This window comes from Falco cherrug, chromosome 1 (genome assembly GCF_023634085.1).
Source record: "Falco cherrug isolate bFalChe1 chromosome 1, bFalChe1.pri, whole genome shotgun sequence".
NCBI classification, from domain to species: domain Eukaryota; kingdom Metazoa; phylum Chordata; class Aves; order Falconiformes; family Falconidae; genus Falco; species Falco cherrug.
In genome coordinates, this window is record NC_073697.1 from 89452970 (window position 1) to 89475094 (window position 22125).

At 47.3% G+C, this 22125-nt stretch overlaps 1 protein-coding gene across 2 annotated transcripts; it reads left to right on the forward strand.

Moving 5' to 3' along the window:
• Positions 1 to 350: 350 nt before the first annotated feature.
• GGT5 (gamma-glutamyltransferase 5) lies at positions 351 to 21922 on the forward strand. Of its 2 annotated transcripts, XM_027814100.2 has the most exons (13): positions 351 to 541; positions 971 to 1270; positions 10723 to 10853; positions 12415 to 12501; positions 13598 to 13787; positions 14374 to 14531; positions 14962 to 15111; positions 15505 to 15638; positions 16245 to 16447; positions 16886 to 16977; positions 17332 to 17441; positions 18477 to 18584; positions 18815 to 21922. In XM_027814100.2, exons 2-13 carry the CDS (start codon positions 1110 to 1112, stop codon positions 18959 to 18961), a joined length of 1671 nt encoding a protein of 556 aa, XP_027669901.1. In that variant the 5' UTR covers positions 351 to 541; positions 971 to 1109; the 3' UTR covers positions 18962 to 21922. The 2 variants fall into 2 exon arrangements, with proteins under 2 accessions (XP_027669901.1, XP_027669902.1); XM_027814101.2 differs by lacking the exons at positions 351 to 541; positions 971 to 1270 and adding an exon at positions 1695 to 1846.
• Positions 21923 to 22125: the final 203 nt, after the last annotated feature.

Genomic DNA, 22125 nt, shown 5'->3' on the forward strand with positions numbered 1-22125 from the left:
ATCAACTCCAGTTCTTGAGATATGATACATGAAATAGTATTACTTAGCTATGAGATAAAGTTTTAGTGGGTACAAGTTTAAAGTCTATACTGAAATAGAGGTGTAAATCTGCACAGGTGAATTCCCCTTCTCCCAAATCTAGCTGGAAAAGGATCACAGGGAACATCTTTTAGAAAAATTGCAGGCAGATGTGGAGCTGTATCTTTAACTTCTTAAGTGCAAGGAGAACTGTATAATTAAGAGGCTCTTAAAGAGCTAGCTGGGGCCAGTTGCATTATGTAGCAATTCATGCTGCTTATCGCTGCTGTTAAGGATCAGATCTGGTCTTACCTAGCAGCCGTTCGCTTCCTGCATGCCGTGGCTGCTGACTGATACAGGCTGGACGTCAGAGCTTTTAGCTCTAATATTTTGCCGACATGCAGAGGCGTGCTGCTTTATTCAAGCTATTCTGTTATGCTTATATACAGAAGATGTATGGTTTGGACACTGGCAAGATTTAATAATAAAAAAGGAAAAAAGCAAGATTATACTAAAACATAAGGTAAAGTAAGAGGGGATTTTTTGGTGCTTTTTTAAAAATTTTGTATTTAGCTTTTGCTTCTTAGAGTAGTCTTATGGAAAGAAAATACCTCAAGTTTGCAATGTCGGATTGATGTAGTAATTTTCCCCGTGATTCACCATGTAGGGGCTGCCTTTGTTTGGTAATTTGCTCTACGTAGCAAGAATGTGAAGACAGGGAGGCTGTTTGAAGCCAATAAGCAGTGTAGAGATTTCACTTTCAAGTGCTTTAGCAGTGAAAGAGTTAAATGCTTTAATCAGAGACTTAAAAAAAAAAAAAATGCATATGGGATATGCCAGAAGAAGTTTACTTTATAAAAGAGCGGGAAAAGCCTCTCACACAGAGAGCAGGAAAGAGTACACTGTTTTCGGTTTTAGCAGCTTTTAACTTTAAAAAGAATGTAATTCTTAGTCACAGGGGCCAGAGCCCGCCTCAGCGAGACGTCCCTCCCCAAAGTGCCGGGACCCTCTGCTGCCACCCCGAGCAAAGCAGGCACCTTCGCAAAAGGAGTCAAAGCCTCCCAGCTGTCTCCGACGGCACAGGACGAGACATGTCTACGGGGAAGATCTGTTGTTTGGTGATGCTAACCCTGGGGGTGCTGGCAGCAGTGGTTGTGCTTGTGGTCATCCTGACTCAACCCAAGTGCGGTCCTCAGCGCTACCTGCACGGTGCCGTGGCTGCCGACACTGAGACCTGCTCTGTCATTGGCCGGTATGTGCATGGACCTCTTGGTTTTTCATGTTACATATTGTGTATGTTGTGGACCCAGACTGACAGGACACATAACAACTACGGGAGTGAGCTGGGTGTCTGTCTTGTCCCTGCTTCTGGGGATGAGCAGTAGTACTGCTCCCTGGGTGCTCTCTTACCAGCAGTGGAGCAGCTCTGAGAGCGGATGGAGCCCTGACTCCACAGCTGATGCTTATCATCATTATCCAGTGTCACAAAAACTTGCAGCTGTGCATACCCATGGCTTTTTTTGGAAGGTACAAATAGTTGTAGTATACAAATACAAGGTTGTTTTTAAGTGGGGAAGGGGGAAATTAACTGTTCACTTTGTGGTGGTAAGTCTGCCAAATAAGTAGCTTAGAAATAAATTAAGGAAGAAACGGAAGGAGCTAGCAGAGAGCTGCAGCTGGGCTTCAGTAGAGGCAAGGAAGGGAGGCAGGCTGAGAGGGTAAGGGGGACTGGGCATCCCAGCCTTTAAGGGGTGTGTTTCTGCACTGAAGCAAAGACACTCTGTTGGAAAGCGAAGAATGGATTTAACAGAAATTCATCCAAGACAATGTAAGTACAAAAGACATACTTGCATCGCTTGGGAGGAAAGATGTAGGTTTAAAAATTTCTCTAGCTGCCCAGGTTCTAATTTGTGTAGCAACTTCTCTCAAACTTTTTGACTCTTATGTTATTATTACTGTTACTTCAATTCTTAAATGCTTGTATACATGAAAGTAGAAGGATGGAACTTCACAGCTATGGGCAGTGCTGGATGCTGCAGGAATGGATGCTGGAGCTGTGTACTCTGCCTTGTAGGGAGAGAAGTGAGATGTGGGTGCCATTATACCATGCCTGTCACGTTGTACCTGTGGTTCTTGCAATGATGTGCTGACACATATGGAAGAAATGCACTGTAGCTACACGTATGTCAAGGAATGACATGGGGTTTTTTACACTAAGCCACAGGTTAGTTCCTTGGAGGGCAGAAGAAGTATCTTTTAAATCAGTATTAATGGAAATAGAGGGAAAAACATTATTGGATTACCCAAAGAATGTGCTGGCAAAACCAGCTATTTGCAGCTTTTGTAATTTTTAACTTGCAGTAGTGTAGACTCAGCTCGAAGATGCTGAAGTGAGAGCCACAGAAATCTGTGATCAGGTGGGCAACTGAGAGGCTTTGATTAGCTGGCTGCTGCTTCTGGGCCGTCACCTGTTTCCTTCCCTTCTCTTTGCAAGAAGCTGCACCTGTTTCCACACCCTCAACCATTTGCTGTAGCTGTGCTTCCAGTACACTTGCTGACAAGGTATATGGTGTCCCTCTGGTCTGACAAACCATGTTAGATTTCCTACAAATAGTTTGCCAATGATCCCGACAAAATTCTGCCCTCCTCCAACTTCCCATCATCCATTTTTCCCCCTTTTCCCCAGCCTGGGGCATCCGCACATCACATCCTGCGGCTCCAAGCTCTCTTCCCCAGCCCTCCAGATCTCCCCAGCCAAGATTATTCTCCTCCTTCATTTTGGCTCTACACCACTCACCCTTTGCTTGGTGGTTAGCTCTACTCCTCTACTGCTGCATGCTGTCTGCTGCTTTTCCCAGTATCTTTTGCCTCCAGCCATACTTGGAAACTTTTGTGCTCATTTTGTGCGGTCCTTATACTTGGAATGAAGCAAACTCCTGTGGTGTTCTCACACCTTGAGCTATCAGACCATGTTCTTGCAATAGATCATAATAGAGGTGAAACTGTTTATAAAAACATTCCTCTGCAACAGAGCTTGTGATCAGAAGTATAATGTTTGCCCTTCTCTTAGACATTGTTGTCTTCATCTTTTTGTCCCCGCTGGCCCACAGTGGTGGCTTGTAAAGGAAGGAACATTTTATCTTTGGAGGAAGCTTACTGCATGCTCTGTACTGCATGTGATCTTGTTCATTTTCTCCCAGCCGTTTCTGTGCTGTTGTAAGTGTATGTCACATCTTAGCTATTAGCACGTGATAGTTACCACTAAATTAATTTTCATAGCAGTCTGCAGTATATTTATACCTCACCAGTATAAGTAAGGAAGTCTAACATGGCAGTTACACTGCGTGGATGCCACATCAGAGTCGCTATGACCAGGGTCTCTGCCTTTCAGAGCAATCTGCTCTGCTCAGGGTACATCTCGCGCTGACCCCCTGTGTGACTTGGCAGGGGGAGGGCTTCCTTGAGCCTGGCCCAGAGGTCTTGATCAGGAGCTGAGCAGCATACAGCAGCCTCCTGCAAAATTTTAACATCACGTAGGAGTTTTGTCATAGCAGTAGCAATAAAATCCAATTTCTTAGAATACTCATAGCCATTAGGTCCTGCTGTCTCCACCTGTGAGCTGCCCCTTCATTTGCCACTTCAGCAACAAAGCGAGAGTTGGAAAAGGCAAGCATCCTTGAGGCACAACCCTAACACCTTCCCAGGCACTGCCAAGTCAGTCAACTGAGTGTTTTTGAGATTACAAAAATCCTGTTGACTACTGCTGTTCAAAAATAATTAAACTCCCAAATTCATGAGACTTAGGAGAGAGGAAACAAGAAGAAATAATTAATCTTGGGGTTCTAAGTACTGTATTTAGATCTTCACTCTTTTTTTCTGCAGTTATGCAAACATTTACAAATTTTTACACTAGCTGTTTGGACTTGAAATATTGTAAAGAGTTGAGGAGTTGGGTGAACAATCACGAATGGTGAGATTCCCAAAGGCACAAGAGCTGGGACCTGTACTGCAGCTCCTGAGCCCCTGCTGGGCCCTTTGTTACCCGTGCTGCTGCTCTCTTCTGCCCGGTTGCTGCCTCACCCACAGCTCTGTGGCTGCTCCTTCTCACAGGTACCCATCTCCCTGTGCTGGTGTTTGAGCCTTTGCAGTCACTATTTCTGGTCTTCTCATCATACCAAACTCAACACCACCCCTACCCCCCGGCTCCCAGATTTCTCAGCCTTATGGGCTTTCTTCTGCCCTGATCCTGCCTCCCACAGCTCAGCCACCTCACTCCTCTCCCATCTCCTCTGTGTTTGAGGCAGGACACAGCGACTCTCCTTGCTCGTGGTCCAGCCTGGGGAGCACTAAGTACTAAGGATAGTAATTTGCTTGTTTTTTCTGTGCCCCAAAGCCATGGCTGTTACCAGATGCAGTTTTTTTGAGGAAGCTGTATTTAGCCTCTGCAGCTCAGTGTTGGAACCAGCTCATTTCTGCTATCATTATTTAGAAAGCACAGGAGAATTAATTTACCCAAACTGGTTAATTCATTGATGACCACACACATATACATTTCTGTATATATAAAAAAAAGTGAAAAAATATGAGCAAAATTTTTAATGATCTGTTTTGGTTTTTTTTTTTTCTCCCAAAGCAGACAACTCGGCCAAATTAAAGTCAATTGTTTGAACTGGAGGCAGACTACCTCTGGCTTTGTACTTGTATGCTGCAGAGCCTCCCATCAAATTTTCTAGAGTTTAAACCAAGTAAAACAATGCATTTCCTCAGTCTAATTTTTTGGCAATTGCTGAATGCTTTTAGTGGTGACATACAACAAGGAAAAAAGTGACCTCCAGCGAAAAAAAAAAAAAAAATAGGCTATGGTAAAGCTACAATCAAATGAAAACCACGTTGTAGTTGAACCTGTCAGTCTGCCCGCCCGCCACAGTGGTGAGCGCAGGAGTCATTGTAACCAGTCCCTAAAGGCACATCAGGGCCGTTCAACAGTGCCGGCTGGTCCCTGCGCTCCCCGACTGGCCCCGCAGACCCTGTCTCTGCTGGGTCCCTGGCTGCACCACCACCACCACCCCCCCCCCGCTGTAGCCACCCCTTTCATCCTCAAATCCCCTCCACCAGGCTCCCTGCAACCCCTGGGGGGGATGCTCCGAGAACCTCCAGTGCAGGATGGGCATGAAACCAATCACGCTGGTCTGGCTGGCGCCTGAAGTCTTAGAAGCTCAAAGCAGCACCTAATCTCTGACCTACTTATAAATTTTATTCTTTAATTAAAAAAACTTGCCTTCTTTAAAAAAAAAAAAAAAGAGAGAAACTCAAACCACATGCTCTGTGAATTGTCATTAGCAGTAATGAAATTCCTGAGGCATTACACGATACTGTGTTGGTTTAAGATGCTGCTGTTTAAGACAGAGCCTTTGTGTGCTCCCAATAGAATTTTCAGTTGAATTTGTTGTGAATAACTGAACTAAACCTCTTGCCTGAAGAGCAATCTTGTCTTTTAACAAGTGGGATGGTAGGTTGGGGAAAACATCTTGGGGCCCTTGTGTTTCCCTCACCGATAGTGCAGCTGTGAAGGAAGGGTCAGTGAAAGAAACGTGTGTCTTTGTAATTTGCCAGTACAAGCAGGAGATGGGTCACAGACTCACAGATCCTGTTTGCTACTCTTGCTGTCATCCTCAGGCTTGGGTTTTCCAGCCCTAGAGATGGTGTTTGTATATTCTGCAACTGTGTAAGGTTGGACTTTCTGAAACCTTTATGCAACTCTTGGGCTCCCCGCAGAAAGCGACCAATCTCTGCAAGCCTCCAGTGTGTCAGCATCCTTGTTGGCAGGTCCTGTGCTAGACTTGCTCTCAGCCATCAGTGCCCAGTTCTCAGGGCTGAACAAGGCTGGGTCTTTTGCTGCAATGGTTTTACTGCTGGAGGTTGGGGACTGAAAGCAATATTGTGCAGCTGTCTGCTCCAGACAGGGGCCCTGTGCTGGAAGAAAATTCATCCCTGAATGAAGCAGGGGTGGGAGGCTAAAAGGAGAGTCAGAGCAGTTTTTAACCCAAGGATGTGGATTTGGTACTGAAGTCCACCTCAGTGATTTGTCCTCGGGTTGAGAATCCATGAGGAGACACGAGGTGATTGCCCTGGCAGTGAGCAGTGCCCAAACCCACCTTCATCTCCAACTCTGAACCACTTGGTCCCTCCTGGCGATGGAAGAAGCTTTTTCCATCACCACTGTGCCATTTGAGCTCTGCCATCCACTGCTCTGCATCCGTTTGTTTCCCAAATGGTACCATAAAGCCAGGGAGAGATTTAGGCAAAGTGCTTGTTCCCAGCAATGGGATTTCCTGCAGCAAGGCTAGCTGACCTGACCTGGCCCAGCAGCTATCTCTGATCCCACATCTTCAGTGTAGCCTAGCATAAACCCTGGGAACTGGCTGCTTCTGAAACGAATGCCCTCCTGGGGGACAGGGTGAGAATGGTGACAATTTAACAGTCAGAAAATGCCCGCGGTCCTGGGAAGCTCAGTTCTAGGCAGAGAATCTGCTGTAAAAAATACTTTTCAGTGATGGCCCAGCAGCATTTCTGAAGAATTTTTATATCCCAAAGGATTTGCTTTCCCTTCCTTTATTTTAACAGTTTTAAATTTGGCATCTGGCCCTTTTTTACAGAAATAGCTGTTGCTTTTGCTCTTCGTAAATCTTACAGGCAGCTGCTATATAATGGGTGGTCTCCTCCCAGCCCCCGGCTATCTTTAGCAGGAAAAAGAAGTCAATATAATTGAATACCTTAGCATTTCCACTGTATTTAAAATTATTTCAGGGCTCATTCTAGCCCAGAGCACAACAGCAGACTTGGTCTGCAGCCCACCATAGATAGCCTTTGCTGTGAGGATTGTGTGAGCAAAGTGCCATCATTCACCCTTCCTGGGAGGGTGAATCCCTGTTTTGCTGTTGCAGGAGCGGGACTTGGTTGTTAACACCCTTCTCTTCTCCTGGCTTTAAGGAAACTCCCTTAATGGCCAAACCCTAAAGATGAAACTAAATGGCAGGAAGGATATAGGACAAAACACGTTATCACATCTTGTCAGCTGCAGCAGTAAGATATCTCTAGAGAGACCTGATAAGGTAGCACGTTTTGATTTGAGGGGTGGTGTGACTAAGCTAGTCATAGCAGTTGATCCATATAAAAGGAGCAACCTAATGGGACAGGGTGTACTCTGCCAGTCTAGCTAGATGAAAAAGACACCATGGCTCCAAGTTCCCTAGGCACCACTTCCAAGGAAGTGGCAGCGCTCTGGCTGAAAGCAGATGAGCCAGGCACGGGGAGCCAAGTGTGATATACCGAGAGCCAGCTCAGAGAGTAGTGTTTTTTGTTGTGTTTCAGTCTCCAAAGAGGCTGGAGGGAAAGCTGTCGAGACTGGGGGCCAGTCTGCAGATAGCATGGAATGGCTGTGGGCCCTGGACCCTGCGCTGATGGTCTGGGACACATATCAGGCTTCTGGGTAAAAAAGCAAAGCAGCTCAAAAGAGATCTTGTTAATAACCCTGATCAGGATTTGGTTTTACCTTTGCTGGGTTCACTTGTTTCTGAGCTTGAGCTAAAAGCCCAGTCTTAAGTCTTGCTTTTCCTTGGCTATCACTGTGCCTGTCCTGTGCCACAGGACACTCCCTGTGCTGGGGTGCAAGTGAAAACACAGGCACCCCCATAGAGCCAGGGAAACAACGTCAGTGTGGTGTGCAAACCCTCCAAGATGTTTGTGGGACTTGGACCTGGGAGTGCTTTCTGCCAGGCTGCGAAAAGCCAAGATGATTACTAGTTTTGGGGCAAAGTCTCAGCTCCCCTTTCCCCTAAACCCTGTCCCCAAAGAAGCAGCAGATGAAGGACCATGCTCAGTATCACACAGCTTATGCCACACTGAGGTGGTCTCAGGTGCCGCATGCTGTGCTGGTGGCTGGGAAACCTTAACTGTCCCTCCTGTGGTGCTCACTGCAAGGCAGTAGGCAACTGGAAAGCCCTCCTTCCCTTGAGCAACAAACAGGTTTGACTGTGTGGTGTTGGATGTGGTATTTGCAACCAGATGTGAACTGTTGCCACCAATAGAGGCACAGGAGTGGTATGGAAAGCACTTATGAATTATCTGGAAATTCTGTTCTTCTTGACATCTTGTTTCTATTGCAAAATGTGATTAACAAGAGCTAGTCACTAGGGACTTGGTTTGCCTCTGCTGTGACAGGCAGGATGTGACAGACTGCTGAAGTCCTCTCCACTGTCCGGTGAACATCCTCCTCCAACTTCTACCTTAATGCTCTCAGGAAATCTGTGTCACTTTGCCCACAGCAGTAACAGTCCAGGTCTCAGGTCCCTGGAGAAGTTTGCTGCTCTGTTTAGCAGTTAGATACACCTTTTCTGCTGAGACCTTGACCTCATTTATCCTCCCTGATCCCAGTGGGAGCCAAGGGTACAGCTACAAACTGGAGTTAACAAGGCTTGTGTTATCCTGGCTGTATGTCTGACTGGGAGTGTTGGAGCGTTGCTAAGAAACTTAGGTTTACATGCTTTGTGCATATGGCACTATATTTGCAGTAGTTAAAGGGTATTTAGCCCACAATGTTGCTTTTATAAACGAGTACTTGGGAACACCAACAAATCTCAGCATCATCCAGAAACAGGCCATCTAGGTGTACAATATTAAATCCATGATTTGATTAACTGTGGTCACCCTTCAGAGCACGCTAAGTTAATGCAGTTGCAGTGGTGCAGACTGGGGGTGTGGGTGGGGGGTGTGGGGGTGTGGGAACAGCTCATCTTCCGGAGCAGGTAGATGGCCATCACCAGATGACACAAGAAAGCATGATGGTCTTCGTCAGAGCAGGCACAAGTGTTTCTGGGGACATGGTGAGGGGTGTGTGGCACTGGCTTCAGAAGGAGAGTGGCAGGAGGGTCCTGGGACAAGAAGTAGTGCAAGATGTGCAACCACTTACACAGCTGTGAATGTCGCCAGGAACTTGGGTTAGAATCTGGTGCTTTTCAGGCTTTGGGAAAACAAGTCTGATGTTCCACGTTAAGATCTTATTTCTTAATGCACTGCACTGAAATGAATACCATACAATCTCAAAGTTTCTTTTTAAGGTTGTTTTTCATTGCAGATTATCTCAGAGCCATAGTTTTCCCTGGCACCAGTCTTCATACATGTGCTGCCTCGTTAGCCCATCATCCAGGGGCTCTGGGGAGCACTGTCCTGGGCCAATGTGGTGGTCCTTCTCCCCTCCTTCCCCAACTTTCTAACATGCTGTCCGGGCCTTCTGCAGGGGAAACTCAGTTTCTCGTGAAGCCCTTGTCCTTCCCTTCTATTGTTACCAATTCAAAAGCTTCTATTTCAGAAAATCACAAGCCAGGGACATTTGTGTGGTGAGAGTCTTACCCCTGCTGCAAGGAGATGAATGGGTGAGCCGGAGCCTCAGGCTCCATTTTTGGACCTACGGCCAGGGAGCAGCTAGAAGGCTAAAAGCCGTGCAGACCAAAACCAGAAAGCTCGGTGGTTCCCTACCATTTCTTTTCTCCCCACTTGTTCACATGCCGTTTCCTTACAGGCAGTGACTCCAAAGGCGCTTACAGAAACAAAGGAAAGCCGCAATCAGTGTGCTTGCTGGCAGCATCCTGTTCCCAAGCCCCAGCAGCTTCCAGCTGCATCAATGGATGTAAAATAAACAGCAGTCCCTGCATGTGCTCTGTGTTCCTGTCGCAGCCCCTGGGGGCAGTTGCACTCCAATTAATGAACTATCCCACTTTTCCTTCTGGCTTATCTAAGCAATATCCCACTCCAAACAGTCAGAAATGTTCCTTGCAAATACTAGTGCTGGCTACTGGCAGGCTCTGCAAGGAAACCCCACCCCACCACACTTCTGCTGCAAGGAAAAGTTACCTGTTTTTTACAGCTGTGCTTGAGGGAAGCATTTGTTTGGATACATTTCTCTAGCAGAAACTTATTGCTGCAGCGTGAGGCTTAATGCCTCTGTGTTCTTCGGAGTGGCTGTGCCTAGTTAAACAGTTGAGCAGTTTTTTTCTGTTTGTTCTTGTTTTTGTTTTGCCTTTGGGGATACGGGGAGGGAGTGGGATTTTTGTGCTAGTATCGCATAAGCCCAGGAAGGCACATTGTAGGAGCAAGGAAGTAAGGCCTGAATTTTGTGCTAATTGACATGTGAAGTATCAGGAGTCTGCTTTTCATGGACCCATTGTTCCTGCTTCAGTGCCCCTGTCCTGTTGACCAGCATATGCCTTTTTATTGGGAATGGTAGGTGGGGAGTTAAGTCAGTTATTTGCTTCCCAGCATGTGGAAAGCTCTCTTCTCTGCCAAGAACATCCTTCTCTATGTTTGGGAGCTTCCTGCAGTCCCTTTTTGTCTGCAGCTGCAGTTCTCTGTCTCACTCTGCCTAGAGGAAGACGACATCCTTGCACAGGTCTGGCCCTGAGCTGTTCTGCCATCCTGCAGATTCTTCCTTCTTTCCCACTAATTTTTCTTTCTCACTCCCACAAAGGCAGGCACCGTCCCGCACTCTCCCCCACCCGTACTGCTGCCAATAGCTTTCTCCAACTGCAAACTGCTCTCATCAAGCTGGGGCTGCCTTACAAGTGCCCCAGGGAGACATTTGCATGTGGCTCCTCCACTCTGACGTTCCTGGATTTAAACATTGTCTTTTTAACTCCCTTTCCACCACAGGGACATCCTGAAAAGTGGAGGCACAGCTGTGGATGCTGCCATCGCTGGCTTGATCTGCACCTCCGTGATGAACCCTCAGAGTTCGGGCCTGGGTGGTGGAGTCGTATTTACCATCTATAATGCCAGCACAGGTATGGGCCAGCCCTGGCTGCTCCATGGTGCCCTGTTTCCCTGCAGACACCCAGCTGCTGTAGGGAAGTCAAAATCCTTCATGTTGTCTCAGAACAATTTTTTGAAGATAGAAGATGCATCCTCTGATCACAAACCACATTCTTTTTCTTAACCCAAAGCATCCATTACAGGGAGTGCATCTTTTCATAGCAATGTGTGTGTGGGGAAGGAGCTTTGAGTTTAAAATGAACTGACTTTGCCTTTCCTTCCCCCTCCAAAGCAATCCCAAATTATATTTCAAATGTCACATCAATGTGACAGTGCAGCAAGGCATAAGCAGTGCTGACCGAGCTGCTGCTGGGCTGCCATGGAGGTAGACAGGCGTGGAGTGAGGTGTGTGTGCTGGCAACCTCCCCAGCAACATGGGGCTGTCCCTGGCTCAGCTGAGCCCTTGGGCTCATCCTGCACCAGCAGCTCAGGCAGAGCCAGCCAACACGGGGGCTGCTTCTCATGCTGGCGTGGGCAGGACTCCCCAAAGCGGTGGTGAGACCTCCTGTCCCAGGAGATGCATCTTCACTGCAGAAATCTAGCACTGGGGGCCTGCTGGGAAGTGTTCCTGTGCTTGGCTTAAGCCCTAGTGTTGTGTTCTTGATTTTATGTTTTTAATGTTGGGGTTTTTTAATTGTCTTGGCTCCCCAAAGCCCCCAGAGCTTATAGATCTAAACAGTGAAATCAACAATGAACACAGTAACAATATTGTAGTTTTAAACCCCCTGCCAAGTAGTCTCATAGAGTCACGAGTCTGGAAGTGCTCGGGTGTATCTTATGCAATAACATAATTTGGCGAAACACCTATATTTTTATTTTTTCCCTTTTGGCAGAGTCATGTAACTTTGTCTCCTGTCAACAGCCCTCTTCTGCTACCTGAACTATCCTGCCACACAGAGCCGCAATGGCCATGCACGGCTCAGGCGCTTGGTGTGCTAGGTAGCACTGTGGATACAAGGCAGAGAAGGAGGCAAAATAATAAGCTGGACCTGAAATACAAGTATATATAAGTGGGGGTTTTGGTGGGGGTTTGTTTGATTGTTTCTCCTTTCAAGCTTCCTGATACTGAAAGACCCTCTGTGTATCACTATTCTGCTTATAAACACGATGGACGTGCCTCATCATCGCTTGGAAAATGGCCCACCAAGGAGCACGGGGCTTATGTCTCTGACATGTCCCACCTGCAAATCAGATGTGAAGCAGCACATCCCAGCCCGTGTCCCAGGCCCAGGTGCCCTGGGGGGACACCTTAATTGACTGGAGACAGGCCCTGGCCTCGTCCCTGTACCTTTGTTGTCTCTAGGCAGGCACTGCTCAAGTGTGCTCTAAATAAAAGCATGGGAGCAAACAGTGCGTGCCAGCCACAGCCTGACCCTGCGAGTGTGCCTGACACATTTGGCGAAAGGCTTCAGGGCAGTTCAGCACAGCGTCACAGGCGCGGGCTGGCAGCCTGTGCAGTGCTTGCAGCGGGCTGAAGTGTGATGCTCACCTGCTTCAGGATGACAACGTTATGTGTTTTCTCCTTCTTTCTAGGAACAGTTGAAGTGATCAATGCCCGTGAGACAGTGCCACGAGTGTTCCCACAAGATTTATTGTCTGACTGTGCTCACATTCCCATCGGTAAGGACACAGACTGGGCCATGAGGGCTGTGTGTGCTCCTGGTGTGCAGTGCACAAAAAACAGGGTGGGAGAACCAAGGACATAGCTGACTTTATCTGAAGTTCTGTTTAATTGATCGTGCTTGTCCTGAATTGAGATTTGCAAAAGTAAGAAGAAATACTAGGTCCATAAAAATGCCTGCTTCATAGTCACATTGGCAACCTGACCAGCGAGGGGGTGGGGAGCTGAGCATTGAGGAGAAATCACAGCGTAATTTCTCTTCATAGGAAGTCTGCATTTCAGGACCAGATTTCCCAAAGCACTCACTTCCCAGCAGTTCTTCCAGAGAAAAATAAGGTTAATTGCTGCTCAGACTTTCTGCAGATGAGATCAGTCTAGTGCACTTGGCCAGGGGGACACTGGGGAAGCAGTCTGGCAGTGTTGGGGTTGCGTTGCTGGGCTCCAGCTTAGCTCAGCTACAGCTTTGCCACCTCGCTCCCACCTGAGGAGGCTCCGTGACCGTTTGCCGTTACCGGTTTGGCAGCAAGCACTCTCGCTTTAGCAGCACATCTTGGCTGTCTCCACATTTCTTGCTGCATTCATTCTCCTTCCCTAGCACATTTTCTTTTGAGGCATGTCCTAGTTTCTGGAGGAGATGTTCTTATCCTTGGAAGAAGAGCCTGAAAAGGAATCAGGAACAACTCTGGTTGGAAGGGACAGTTGGAGGTCTCTGCTCCATCTTCTGCTCAAAGCAGGGTGATGTCTGAGCTAGCTCAGGCTGCTTGACCTGTCACATTTTTGAGCTTCTCCAAGGATGGAGATTTTCACAGCTTCACTTGTTCTAGTGTTTGACCAGGCTCCATGTGAGCGCTTTTTCTCTTATGTCCAGCTGCCTTCTCCCTTGCTGCAACATGTGCCTGTTGCCTCTTGTGCTTTCACCGTGCACTCCGAGTCTGGCTTTAGCTGTTAGTGGAAGAAACACATGAACAGAAAAATGTACTAAAAAACCAAGCCTGCTTTTAGAAGCCTTAGTTGCCTCTACAGCTCCACACTTCCATTGGAGTGCTTTCAGGGAGGCAATGATTTACTGGCTGTGACACTGCTGTTCCTCTTCAGGTTCCCGCTGGATTGCTGTACCAGGAGAACTTCGTGGGTATGAAGAAGCCCATAAGCGACATGGCCGCTTACCATGGAAAGCCCTGTTTGAACCAACCATCAAGCTCCTTTCTGACCCGCTTGTCATTTCCCCAGTTATGGACAAAATAATCCATCACCCAGACTTTGCCAGTCTAGGAAGCCGCCTGTGGTAAGACCCATGAATTAAACTGCAGTGTAAGGACCACTGTTCTCTGAGCTTCAGACCCTTTCTCTGACATGCTGACATGGAGTACAGGCTGCTGCTATGGCCTGTGCTCAGTGAATGCTTGCTATGGACAGGGAGGGAATAACAGGAATAACAGAAGTGCTTTTTAAATATATTTCTTTCCCGTCAGCAACTTTAAATTACAAAAAAAAAAAAAAAAAAAAAAAAAAAAAAGTGGCTTGGCACAGCAGCACTGTCTGCTAAGCACATCTGCTCATGAGGAGCAGCTGGCTGTATCTGGCCTGCCTCAGTCTGTGTGGAAATTGTCCCCTTACAGCAGAGCCCTACAGCAGCCCCACTGACCTAAGCCAGGGTAAAAGGATGAATCCTTTCAGTGGAGGAGACTTTGTCTGGGGAAAGCGTGCGTGGTGCTACGGGTAGCAATCAGCTGAGAACTTTTCTCCATGCAGCTGGCTTGGAACGTATGCAATGTGCATAAATCAAATCAGCTTTGGGTAGGAAAAAGACATTGGCCCTGGGGACAAGAATAAGCCCATGCTGTAAACTGATGGATGTTCTTCTTTGACAGCCCACTGATATGTGATGGTGAAAGGTTTTTGAAGCGTGGAGAGACCTTCAGGTGGCCAGCACTGCAGCAAACACTGCAAGCTATAGCAGAAAAAGGAGCTACAGCATTTTATGAAGGACAGCTAGGAAGGGCCCTGGTGGAGGACATTAGGAAGGCTGGTAGGTAACAGCTACACTTAATACTAATAGACCTTTTCCCAGCAATTGGCTAACGGTGAGTCAGTACCAGGGGAAAGCCAACACTTGCCATCTGCTTGCCACTTGGGGTGGTAGCTGACATGGGAAGGGGTCACCTTTCCCCAGTTTCTTATAACTCAGGCCCAGAAGCAGGGCTCTGAGCCACCTACTGCTGTGCTATTCACCTACAGTGCTCATGCACTGGCCTCTCTAAGTCCCTTAGGCTTTGTGTTGTCGGGGTTTGGTGGTAGATAAGGACACACAAAGGCATTGAGGTGTTTGGTGGAAGAAATTTGCAGTATACAGGGATGACTCTTTACAAGCTTCACCAAGGCTGTGATGTAGCCAGCCGATGGCACCTAGTAGAAGTTAAAGTGCTAATGCCAGCTGCCCATCTGGTTTTCTGTTGAAGGATCCACTATCTCACTGGAGGACCTTCAGGAATACAAAGCAGAGGTGTCCCCGGCTCTGAACATCACCCTGAACAATCACACCACGCTGTTTTCTCCTGGACCACCCATGGGAGGTGCTGTGCTCATGTTCATCCTCAAGATACTGGAAGGTAAAATTCCTAAGGGAAAAGGGGCAGCAAGAGATTCACCAAGAGCGTTATGTTAGAGCAGTAGAAAAGGAATGGGCCCCAAAGCGGCAGTGTCACCATGTTGTGCAGCAGGATGATGAACTGGCTCATTCTTAAAGTGGATCAGCATCACCATAGGTGCTGCAAAGGCCAAAGGATATATGGTTTTCCCAAAGCTTCAGGAGGAATTGGGAGGCACAGTGGACATTAGTACATTAGTTGTTTCTGTGTCCATATCCTGCTAAAGCATAGGGGGAACCTGATAAGAATGGGGATGGGAAAAAGAGGTTCCTTTCAACCTTTTTTTTTTTACACTTCTTTCAAGAAAACATTGCCTTGGGTCAATTAACAAAATTATTTTGTTCTGCTCCATAGAGTATAAATTCCATGAAGCATCACTGGCAACACCTGAGGAGAAGGTAGAAACCTACCATCGCATTGCAGAAGCCCTGAAGTTTGGCAATATGCTAAAACCCAATATGAGTGACCCAGCCTTCTCTGAAGCTCAGGTGAGTTGGCACGGTGCATAGGGGCAGCCACAGCCACCCACAGCACTGACAGCTTCCTCTGCACTGCTGCTTCACAGAAAAGGAGCAGGGAAGTCCACTTCCTGCCCCCCCCTTTTTTTTTTTTTTTTTTTTTAACCTGCACTGTCACCAGCTCATTTTTAGTCTGTGCACTGAGCCCCCAAGCCAGGCTACCTATTGCCCAGCCCATCCTGCCTGCCAGCAAAATGCTACAGTACCAAGTGATGCTCTGACACCCTCCTGCTTTGCAGCCATGGAAGGAAAGAAAATACTTAGAAGTGTTAATCATGAGCAATGCAGCTCCATTGGCCAAGGCTGAGTCGGGATTAGGTCATTTACTTTGTCTGCTGTCTTTGTTAGCTGTAGGCTGGTGCTTGCTTGCCTGATAAACGATGTGCACATGCTCATGCCAATGCTGCGGTGTGTCAGTACTGAGCTTGTTTCATGTTCTGTGATGAGTGGCCTGGGGATTCAGGCTGGGGCTGAATGCTGCCAGTGCAAGTCCCCAAGCTCTGACTACTGAGGCTTCCATGTGCCCAAAGACAGACATGCCTGTGCTCTGGTGACACAAGCTTGCTGTGATTGCAGGAGACTGTGGGGACCATACTGTCTGACAAGATTGCTGAGCTTGTCAGACACCGAATAGACAGACGTGGTGACCACCCGCTCAACCATTACAACTTGTTGGAGTCCATCTACAACCACAGATACGAAAGCAAGGGCACAAGCCACATCTCTGTGCTTGCTGCAGATGGCAGTGCCGTGTCCGCCACCAGCACCATCAACTACCCGTGAGTAGCCAAAAGGTGGCAACTGAGTCACATAGGCCATGTAGTGGGCTTAGAGGGTACTGCAAGGGCTCGTTACCAGAAACGCAAATCCCTTTGGGCTTCGCTGGTTTAGGCAGCCTTTTACTCACGAATGCCTTTTTCATGGGAAAGCAAAGGTTTCTTGAGCATCAGCTCAAAGGAACAGCACAATTCACAAAGAATTAACAACTTGCTGAGCTCTGCCAAGTTTCTGTGGGCCGGGCAAATCCCCACATGCACTACTAACAGGTAGAGCTTGTCTCTGGTACCAGTGCAGCAGCACAAATACCTTTTGGACGCCCTAGCTGGGTGCAGGCTGGGAGGAGACAGTGGTAACACACAGGGTGCTGTGTATCAGTTAATGTCACCCACAGCAGGAGAGCACTGGGCACTGAAAGGATTCATTTTTCCTCCCTACAGGTTTGGCTCCTTTGTGTATTCTAACCGAACTGGGATTATTTTAAATAATGAACTCGCTGATTTCTGCATGGCAAAGAAAAGCATTAAATCAGGTGAGGATTCCCATCCCCAGAATAAAACACAGGGCCAGGTGCTGGATATGCAAGCCGTGTACAAGGGGGTAGCTCCTCAGCTGGACTGACTGAGCTGCAGCAAGTCCTGAACACTTGTAGGATGTCCTGTCTGGTACCGAGATGCTTCCTCTTTAGCCTGTGCCATAAAGGGCCAGTTTCTTGTGAGATGGGGTCCCAGCACAAGGAAGCTAGTTGTTTGGGAAGATTGGAGCGTCTTGAGGAATGAACAGCAGCTTGGTTTTCCATGGGAAGTGCAAGAAGGGTCAGGTAGATAAACTTGTCTGTCCCTTCAGAGCCACATGGGAGGAATAATACCCTCTGCCTCTGTTCCAGGAGAGAAGCCTCCCTCAGCAATGGTGCCTTCCATTCTCATCTCCAAGACGGGAGACATGCTGGTGATCGGAGGAGCAGGTGGGGCCCGGATTATCAGTGCTACGAGTATGGTGAGTGAACAGGTACTGCACAGTAGTGCCTTCATGGAGCAAGGGGAGCACACACTGCCCTGAACAAAAATTTGACTTCCTTTGCTGCTGCTAGTTCTGCTGCGTGGAATGCAGCAGTGAAGAAGGCCTGCTGCAGCCTCAGCCTATCCTCACCTTCTTGCCTCTAGCGCTTCTGTGGCAAGGGCAGGGGCTACCTTCAGCTCTGCTGTTGAACTGCACTTCCACCAGGAGGGAATAGGCATGGAGGAGGTGAGAGAACCCACAGCAGTTGCCAGTTCTTTCAGCCTTCCCAGATTTCCAGCCATGGTCAGTGCCACCTGCTCTTGCTCCTCAGGTCTTGACTCCTTGGTGCTTTGTTTACAACTCAGAAGTCACTAAAGGCAGCAGGCTGTTTTTTGAAAGGGAAGAAGTTAGAATTAAATAGCAAGAAAGGTATAAAAAATAAACCGCTAAGTTATGTGATGGAAAGAACAAGAAAACCAGAAAACCACCACTATACACAGGGCAACAAATCTTAATGAAAAAGAGCTTGCCAAAGCATGAAGTGTAACAAACATCTTGTTCAGCCATCAGGAAATAAAAACAGATAAGGCTGCAAGAGTAAAACAAGACTTTTTTCTCTTAATCTTTCTTCAACTGGAGAGAAGCACGGGAAGGAGTCCATGCTAGGACCTGATCTGAGAACAGAAAGAGCAACCATCAAGAGGAAAAGAGAAGATCCATCAGTAGCTATTGAAGTCAAGGAGACCACCTTGGCTCAGGGAAAGCATTCTGGGAAGTACCAGTATGTGCTCACCCTGTTCTTACACTTGCCCTGAGCATCTGGTACTGGTCACCGTGAATTCAGGAGACTAGGCTAGGAGAACTTCTGATCTGAAGCAGTGCAGCCTCTCTTACAGTCCAGGTTTGCAGCATCCTGCAGGCACGATTTGCAGTAGAGCTAGTCTGGCTTAACACCAGTGCAGAGATGACAGCACATGACCCAGGTTCTTACTCGATATCTCCAGTCAGTCAGTGGGATTTGTTTCATTGCAGGCAATTATAAACAAGCTGTGGTTTGGCTATGACTTGGAACGTGCCATTTCAGCTCCCATCATGCATACAGACGGTGACAATATCCTGTTTGAGGAACATTTCAGTGAGGTGAGCGGTCTTCCTTGGATCTTCTTGTCTTTTCCTTTTGGTGGGAAGGAGATCGCTTCTGTAACTCTCCTGAATAATCTGCATCTTGCTTCTAGCTAACCTCCTCCTTGCTGAAATCTCACTTTCTCAACCTGACCCCAAATACACACCCTTCGTTTTCACACCTGGCAACGCTAAGACCTAAGACCCCTGCTCCATTCATTCCATTTCCTCTCCTCTCCCCGCTACAGGAGGTTAGGAGCGGCCTGCTGAGAAGAGGACATAAAGAAAAGGAATTTAAATTTGCAATGAATGTTGTGCAGGGAATTTCCAAGGAAGGAAAATGCATCTCTGCTTATTCTGATAAAAGGAAGCTGGGGAAATCGGCTGGATATTAGTATGAAATACCACCACAACCCACAAAACCACAGGAGACAACTCGAGTCAGAACGTGCTTTGGCTTGGACATGCCAATATTGCCTGTTCCCATCAGGATGCCTCCCAGCGTATGGGCAAAACTCATGATTACACCCCGTCCCAGCAGACTGTAAGTCACCTTCAGGCAATACTAGGACAGGTCAAGTCAGCCGCGTTTAGAGCTACACCTTCCATTCTTTATGTGATACATAGAAACACTTATTTCTTGAGCACATCAGCTACTCAGAATAAGAGAATACAAAGTGGGAAAGGAAAATTGATCCAAAACCCACTGGGAACACTGTGAAATGACCCAGCTGTATCTTCCATTCCTGCTGGAGAGTCTCAGTTAAGAGTAGAATTGGTTTCATTCAGGCTGTTGCCACAATAAGCTTATTATTACTGGGGCTCAGTGATATGAAACAATGAACTATTTTGGTTATGAGGATTAGAAGAAGTGTCTGTAGGGTCAGGATTTTAAAATCTTAAGTATTCAGGCTTAGAGTGTGGGTTTGGAAAGGGAAGAGAACAAAACTACGCTTTCCCTCTTGGTTTTCCCACCCAAAGCCCAACTTTTCCCAAAGGTGGCAGATGAAATCAGTGCACCATAGCACTAGTCTGCTGCCCTACTGCTCCCTGCCTTGGGGATGCAAAGGACCCCACAAGCTCAGAGTAACTGTGCCGGAACTTTCTTCAACCCTGCATACAGGTGACTTTAAGAATAAGCCTCCCACAGGGCAACGTGAACGCCCTGCTCCTGGGATGGACAGGCTTCAGCTCATTTCCCCAGGGACACTTCTCCCTGTGGTGAGCGGAGTGCCAGCCTGTGCCAGTCCTGCCGCCTCAATGTCAGCAGAAGAGAAGTCATTTGGGAAGGTAGGTGAGGACTGCAGGGGAAGAGCTATTGTTTTTGAAAGCTTTACAGCTTTCTTCAGCATGTAAAGGATACATGATCGAAGACTTCATTTATAGCCATGGGCTATAATGAACCTCACCATTTATAGCCTAAGGGCATGGTCCAGCTCCCTGTTTACCACAAGTCTCTAGAGTTCCCTTAAGATCACAAGGAGGAAACTGTGGGACTGCTTAACAACTATCACAGAGAGAGGAAAACCTCTGGAGCAGAGACCTGCACTCATGCACCTGGTCACAAAACATCTTTCGCAGTTACTCCATAGCCTTGCCCTGCTCAAAATGGCCAAGAGAATCAAACATTTAAGGGAAGGAATAAAAAAGGAAAAAAAGACGGGGGCAAAACCCAAAAGCCAAACCTCCCCAAAGCTCTTCTCAAATACCTAGAGGCAAGTTCGCACAACCCCCAACAACTCCATTTTCTGAAAGTTTGGGCTGTGCTTCCCTATGGGCACAGACAGTATGGCGTGTGTTTCTGAAAGCAAAGCCAAACCAGAACAAGGCGCTAGCGGAGCCCTCCCTGTTGCATATTAGTTCTTTCCCCACACACACACAAGCAAGTAAAATTCCTCTGTAAACACCATAACAAATATTTGAGCACAAGCCATTAAAAAAACAAACCCAAACAAGGCCATCCACACGCCCCCTTGCAAACAAGGTCAGATAGGTTTTAAGTCTATGTTCTTACCCACAAAGCCTGTCCAATAAAGCCACTGACTTGTTGGAGTCTCAGCCTTCACTTGCATTTTAATGATGGTCTGAGTGAAGCTTAGAGCCAGACATGTGTTTTCCTTCAGAAACTGTACACTAAGGACTGTAGGATGACCGCAGCTGTACTTGCGCTTAATGAAAAGGTATTTCCAAGTTACCAGATCATAACCACAAGCACATAATCATGCATCTGGAAGTCAAGTTACTTATGTATACAGCCAGTTCCACACACTGCTTCCCCCCCCTCCAGCAGAGCTGTTTACTCAAGCCACGGAAGGCACAGCACCCTGTTAGGCTACATTACAGCCAAATGTGAATAAAGAAAGGGAAGAGGCCTTAAAGCGCAAGGGGGAGCAGCATTTATGTTCATTTGGAAGGCATGACATTGGGGTTTTATTCAATCTACATAATTTGCTGAAGTTTTCTACTTTAACTCACCTCAGCTACCAGTTCCTGGGTGCATTGGTTCTAGTGTCAGAAATAACTCCCCAGCTGCAAAGTTCTCACCAGGGAGGCACTTAGGGCACCAGGCACCATCTGTGGCTCACATTTCAGGACCCAACAAACTAGACTGGCTGCTGGCTTTAGCAAGATCTGCAGTTATTTCTAGCTAACCCCACTGAGTTTAGCGTTTACAAAAAGCAACTGAGAATGGCATTGGGTGCAGACAGGGAGAGCGGTTCTGGCTTTGGGGAGCTTTCAGTGGTGTCCTGGGCGATACTCCATCATGTTTGGCTAGCAGAAAAAACAAGTCACCAATTAACTAAGCCTCCAATTACCTTCGCTTCTGACATACCGTAGGGTAAAGCACACCTCGGTGATCCAGCCTATCACCTTTCCAGTGCAGCAGTATCACAGCTATTTCCCAAAACAAAGACATGCAAATTATCTGTAGTCCAACGCTCACTGCAATTCAACTACATTGCTACTAACATTGAAACTGAGCCAACCAAGCAGTCTTGAAACCCATCACAGCTTTAATTTGCAAGACAGAAAGGAATGAGAGTGCAGATCTCTCACTGTGGCAGACACTTCCAGCCCTGTAGTCCTCACCAGCAAAACATCCAGTGAAGCCGAGGGGTTGAAGCTCCCTCATCTCCTCTGCTCTTGCCCTGCCACCTACTCACCACTGCTGAAATTTGCTTGGGTCAAGAGCCTCCCAGTCTGGTCTCACCCCATTTATGTTCGTGCCAACAGGAGAGCATTATTTTTGCACTCAGTCAACTTAGATGGACTTCTAAAGCATCACTGTACAGAGGCTGCTCTATTTTCTAATGAAGTCTCTAAATTATATTTTTAATAAAGTGGTTTTAAACCTGTCTGGGAATTTCTCCTCGAAAACTGTTTCCTAGCCTAACGCATAAGGAGTTGTTTGAGAGAGGACTTTCATGCAGGTGTTCCCAGCAGTAACAGCTGCTCACTCTGGAGACACTGAGGAACTGTGCAGATGACTGCGTATGCCACTTGTCTCTCACAGCTTGGTTTTGGCACTTCCCTGTAGCCCTTCCTGAGGCTGAACAGT

Bases quoted from the DNA above. Each gene is read 5' to 3' on its own strand.
- GGT5 (XM_027814100.2), top strand. From the start codon at position 1,110: ATGTCTACGGGGAAGATCTGTTGTTTGGTGATGCTAACCCTGGGGGTG. The intron at 15,112-15,504 runs GTAAAATTCCTA...TCTGCTCCATAG, and splicing joins CATCCTCAAGATACTGGAAG to AGTATAAATTCCATGAAGCA. The intron at 16,978-17,331 runs GTGAGGATTCCC...CCTCTGTTCCAG, and splicing joins AAAGAAAAGCATTAAATCAG to GAGAGAAGCCTCCCTCAGCA.